Below are 6,000 nucleotides of genomic sequence, written 5' to 3'. Positions count from 1 at the left end.
GATAGTCATTTAAAAAGTACCACATCTTTTATTTGGGACTTCCATGACTTAGAATTTCAGTTAGCAGCAATTTATAACAAAGAGATAACAGGAGACCTCTACACTGCAAAGGTAAATGTCTCCTTAGGAGAAGGACAGTTCTTCATTCATGAAAACTGCCAGACAACAAAAGGATTTACTTTTATCTTGCTTCGTTTAATACGGGCAAATACTTTCCAGTGCACGCTGAAATGCAATAAATTATAGTTACAGGGCATAGTAAAAAAAAAAAAGAACAACGGTGTTTCACTTTTTCAAGGTGAGAGGTTGAAAAAAAAAGGAGAGAACTGTGATTGCTCGTCTTATTTTTTGGCATTTTTAGTTCAAATTCTAATGGGGAGAATTGAGAAAATTAATTGTGAATTGCTTTCTTTATATTGCACATAATCATAATAGAAAGCTACAATTCATGTCTATCTTATTAGCATGTGGGTAGGTTCAAAAATACATACAGAATTTTCATACGAGAGGCAATGTTTGTTTATTTAGAAATGAACTATACAACAGGTTTTCATTACAAAGATGCTTCTTATCAAAACGAAGCTTTTTTCAGGCAACGATTTTCTCCATTCTCATAACAGTTGTACAGTTGAGCATAGATTACATGTCACCTCTCCTCTTCACACCTTAAATACCTACTTAATTTTTCTTAGTTATCCTGAGTGACCGCAGGACCTTTTGCTAAGCACTCTTATTGGTTTTACTGTGAACCTGCCAACCTCATGATCACAACCTGTCCCTTCTGTTTTCACAACCTTATTGCCACAGACTGTTAGCACCAATATTCGTATCTGAAAACCTACCTTCTCCAGACAGTTTCAGTGCTGTAAAAATGAAGGCATACATAAGACAGATTGTAAGCAGAAGTGCTCCGCACACTTGGCACCAAACCCCACTCCACGACAGGTTGTCCTGAACACAGTCCACCCGAGAACACCAGAATACCGTGCATCACATTTTTTCCATGAAATTTGGTGAAAAAATAAGCAGGATACACAACATACTTTTGGCTTCTTAAAAAAAAAAAAAAGTAACTGGAATGAAAGTTAAAATATTTTAAAGAAGCTAGGATTAAGCACAACTTTCTCCCACTAACTAATCACACCACATCTAATTAGATGTGATCTTCAGACCAACCCACATAGCAGTTACTCAGCTCACCCATGATAGTTGAGAATTGAAGAAAAATGATCTTCATCTAACTAATTCAGCAGCCCTGCTTGATTCCAGGGGTCCTTTTTGATTCCAGAGACTGAGGAGGTACAGTTTTTGTTTTCATGTGGGAGATGGGGGCTCTCTCATCGCCGTGTTAATCTAGGCCCTGGATGACTAACCCCACAGCTGACACAAACAGATGTTTTCACTTGTTTGAACTATTAGGTCAAAGGGCTAATGAGCTAATGAAAATGCTTTAAAGATCTCTCAAATGAGACATGATTAGTATATTTTCTGTCCCTATTTATAGGAGAGAAAACAATGAAGACAATATTCTGCGTTTACAAATCTATTTCCATCCCAGTTTTGGATAAGAGGCAGATTCAAAAATAATGTACATACCCCAAGAGCTCAATCAGGAACCTGCAGTCTGGCTGAGCAGTGCTGTACTTCCATCAGCTGTGTCACAACTTGCATCTTCTCTACTCAAACAGTGTGTAATAGAATAACATTAAGATTACGTTGTCTCAGCAAGTTTTTAACTTTTCCCCATAGTATCTTTCTTTGCTCAACTTTTTTCATGTTTTCCTTGGTATATGTCCTGTACTGTGTCAATGTATTTAAAAATACGTTCTAGTCATATAAACATGTCCCTCAATTTAACTTTTGGGATCACCGTATGAGGATTATTCCGAGCTGTGTTCCAGCAATAAATCCACAATATATTTCAGAAATATTTCCAGAGCAACAACACCTTGCTGTGGAAATAAATCAACCAATTTTTGGAGGTTTATGTGTACCTATGTATAATTTAACAACTATTGTGTAGTAATCATTTGTTTTCATCAAGTAGTAAATAACTTATTTTGAAGATTCCATACCAAGGTAATAAACAATGCTCCCAAACCAGTTAATACTGAAGAAATCCAAACTTAACAACTCAACTCTACACGGTGTTTATTTTCATTTTGTTTTTGATAGTGGAAATCGTGTATAAATCACAAACAGTACAAGTTTCTCATGTCTGGCAGTTGTCCACATGAATGGGTCAACTACTGTGTATAGACACTGTATTTTTAGTATAAAGTAAAGATAACATGGCAGTTAACTAATACTCTCAACTACAGTAAAGATACAAACTTTTGTAATATAAATTAATTGCCATTACAAAAAGGCAACTGTATTAACTAATACGGTACAAAAATCTGCAACTTCTATAAATATAATGAAATGCAAGAAGTTAAATGAAATAATACATCACAGATTTCTGTAAAGCGCATTTGAATAGGCAAGCTAAGATACACATGGAACATTATACAGCAAGAAAGAATATGAAAACCCACTAAGATTTAACTTTTTTTTTCCATACAAATGCTAGAAGTACAAGTACAGGACACAACATGGAAGCAGCGGGATTACCAGCTGAGAATGGGTAGACAAAGAAGTCTTATCGACAAGTTGTAAAGCATTAGGCAGCAGACAGAAGCTTGTCAAAACCAGCTGTTGTTGGATACTGATTGATAATGTTTTCATTCTGACGGCTGAAACACTGCAGACAGCCACAGGTCTGAGAAGAAGCCCAATGTGGGCACATACACTTACACACACATACACACACAAAGTAATTCAACAGATGTCTAAAGAACATTAAAGCACAGTATCTTTTTTAAAAAGACAACGTTCACTCCTTAATGAACTTGCATGGAAAGTAGAGCCTAGTGCCCAAGTTTATTTCATCTAAATGATGAACACATGTGAAAAGATAAAAAAGCAAATGAGATTGGTCATCTGAATAAAAACTGCACAGTGCTCACATAGTCTACCATAGCCATAGTATTGAAGAACACTTTAGACAAGGAAGTCTGACAGGAGTTGCAATGAATGTTTTTAATCCCTCCATAAAAAGGTGAAGGTGTTTAGACATCAAAAAGGTACACATCCATTTAAGTCCAACCACAACACAAAACCACAAAAGAACTACATTCAAAGCAAAGTTAAGCGTTGGTCTTAGCCATAATCAGTTATGAGGTATTGTTTCAACCTGTGGTAAGGAATGATCACTCTATTAGTAAGAATATTTAAAATCATTATGAAAACAATCACTGCTCCTGTGCAGTTGGTATTAAGCATCAAAAGGTCCCTGTCTATCTACACTGGCATACGCCAAAGCCATGCCTCTTTGCCTAGTTGGGCCTTTTAAATGTTAGCCATGTAGCACCTTCCAACAGTGCATAGTTGGGAAATCATAACCAAAATATAAACCCAAAAAATCAAAATCTTTGGGCCAGGCTCACTGACAATACAAATCACTTGTGCCATTGTTCCCTCACTTTCATACGGGAAAGTAAGGGAAAAATAGCAAGAACATTTTACTTCTCACCTTCTAACTAATGTTAAATGAAAAAAACAGAGCAGTAAAAGCTCTGAATCCCTCCTTTTGCCTCCCCAAACTGCCTGTCTTCTCCTGGGAAACACTTCTCTCACTCCTCCACACCATTTCTTACTTGTCGTTGTCCCTAACTAGGACAGAAATCTGGGGATCTCATGGAAATCTGGAGACTCATGTTAGCTAAGAGAGAGAGTCTGGAGCTCTAAATTAAATCCAGTTCCTCTTTAAACTCAGGAAAAGGAGCCTCCTTAAGCCACACAAGAGAAACTGATGGGCAGCTGGGTTGTTTTTACATTGTACAGAGAGAACTGGAACCACCAGAGGACTCCTCAGCCTGTATTTTAAAATGAATGATTCCAGTTCTTGGGTATTTCCAAGAGTCTGAGCATTGAGGAGATTGACCTGGCAGGAAAAAGAAGAAAACAAAGCAAGAAGAGATGTCCTTCAGGCTTATGAGCAAAGCTTCCTGGCTATTCTATTACAAAATTAAACAATGAGCTTACCAGTTTTCCCAGCTTCATTCTGATAATAGGAAGAAAGTTGAAACAGTGATTACCACGCCATGCATTTGGGCAGATATAGCTCTGAAGGAGCGAGCCAAGAAATCCATGAAGATTAAAAAGTAAACAAGGAGCTATAAAAACATGTTTTTTTTTTTAACAAAGAGTATAATTACAAATAATAAAAAATTGGCTTTTATAAGCCTTTATAAGCTGATCCTTGTTATTTTTTAATTCTCAAACAAACTAGTGAGAAACTACAATATACTTTAAACTTAAAAAATAAATGTTCAGAGTGGAAGGATACGTTGCTTAAAGTCCTGAAAAATGATTTGCAAGTTTAAACATATGAGAAGCAGAATCAATGAAGGACCATTGGCACATGACTACAGTTTGTGTTTGCAGATACTCATGCACACGGGGAGCTGAATGCACAAGGCACAACATTCAAGCCGTGCACCAGTCCGGTGACTGGTCTGCACATACCCTGTTGTGACTGACTTAATTGTGAACCACAGACCTGGCACATTTCTTTAACAGACCAAACTGGTTGATATGGTTTTAAAAACCAACAGAAGGCAGCCAAAAAAACAGCAGACCTACAATAGGGAAAACTTGGAAAGAGGAAATATGCATTGTGTTACTGGAACCAAATGGGATTTTTCCAAATGTATTACAAATGTTGTCTCCAATGAATACTATTTTGTCTTCTAAGTAACATTCAGCCCAGAGGAAGTTCAAGAGAACAAGTTATAAACCCTTGAAAAGAGAAGCTTATAATACAAACACTGGCAGGCCCTTACTTGTGGTATAGATGCCTTGGCACTGTTAAGATAACAGCAGTACTTCATGAGCAAATGATGCAGAAGACAATCCTTATTTAAAATCAGTCACACTTCAAACTAGTAATAAAGCATGCCTCCACCGCTGATTTACGAGACATTTGCTTTGCTTCTATTCATAAAAACCAAGTTTCAGTGAAAGTAATAACTTTATCTCACTTCTGTGTATTTTCTACAATGTTGTCACTTAGACCATCTTTTTATCACCTATTCTTAACAAATACTACTGCCTGCACATACATCTGTGCCTTTATTTCCTCTTTAGGAAACTTCCACCAAAATAATGTTTTATGCCTTTGACAAGGTTATGCATTAGATTTTTAGAAGAGGAATCAACCAACACATCAATTATATTTTCATTTAGCAAAACTCCAGACTAAACTGTGCATTAACAAGAAACTCCTTGCTTTTAAGGTATCATACATCAAGATTCTCAGTGGCTGTGCTTTCTAGTCAGACTGTGGGGTCAGTAAACAAGCTAATACAAATTAGTCTTACAAATCCCTAAGACATTAGTTATTTTTAAAAGCCAAGGTAGCAGTTAGAATTCCTCTTTTATAGACTATGTTATTTTTGTGCGTGCAAAATTTCATATCAAGGATGATGACAACACAAGAAAGCAACATGCAGTGTGCAGAACTAGTGGTAAACAAAGAGGAACTCCCTATTTCAGTAGTGTAGACAATTTTACTGGAAATAATCATGTACCTGATTCACAGAGTGTTTAATTTAACAAGAGGGTACTCTGCAATAACTGTGTATGAACAATATATCATAGCACAGTCTTGATACCACATCATAATTAAGCTGTGAGCAGAATGAACAGGTACAGTGATGACCGGAGAATCACTCTTCTCTCCTGCATTTCACATTCTTGAAGGTTCGAAGTCTCTCTCTTCTAATAAGTTTATTAGAAGGGAGAAGCTGTCTTTTACTGCCTCCATATCATCCAAGGAACAGGGTTTAAGAATCCAGCGCTTTCCACGTGCAAGTGGCTCAAGTTCAAAATATTTTTTGATCTATTAAAAAAAAAAGAGATAAATCTATTAATAACACAGTCACAACATACTTTATT

General features: G+C 36.5%; 1 protein-coding gene across 4 annotated transcripts in view; it reads right to left on the bottom strand.

The window, feature by feature from the left end:
* Positions 1-2,134: 2,134 nt before the first annotated feature.
* The window catches only part of ARL15 (ADP ribosylation factor like GTPase 15), a 219,962-nt gene continuing 216,096 nt past the window's right edge, over positions 2,135-6,000 (bottom strand). For all 4 annotated transcript variants that reach the window (XM_062599814.1, XM_062599816.1, XM_062599815.1 and 1 more), the window contains one exon: positions 2,135-5,944. In XM_062599814.1, the coding sequence (XP_062455798.1) occupies positions 5,792-5,944 (153 nt within the window). In that variant the 3' untranslated portion in view covers positions 2,135-5,791. The remainder of the gene's footprint in view (positions 5,945-6,000) is intronic.

The sequence above is a fragment of the Rhea pennata genome, chromosome Z (genome assembly GCF_028389875.1).
Source record: "Rhea pennata isolate bPtePen1 chromosome Z, bPtePen1.pri, whole genome shotgun sequence".
NCBI lineage: Eukaryota > Metazoa > Chordata > Aves > Rheiformes > Rheidae > Rhea > Rhea pennata.
The sequence above is the reverse complement of the archived record's forward strand: the minus strand, read 5'-3'. Positions and strand labels throughout refer to the sequence as shown.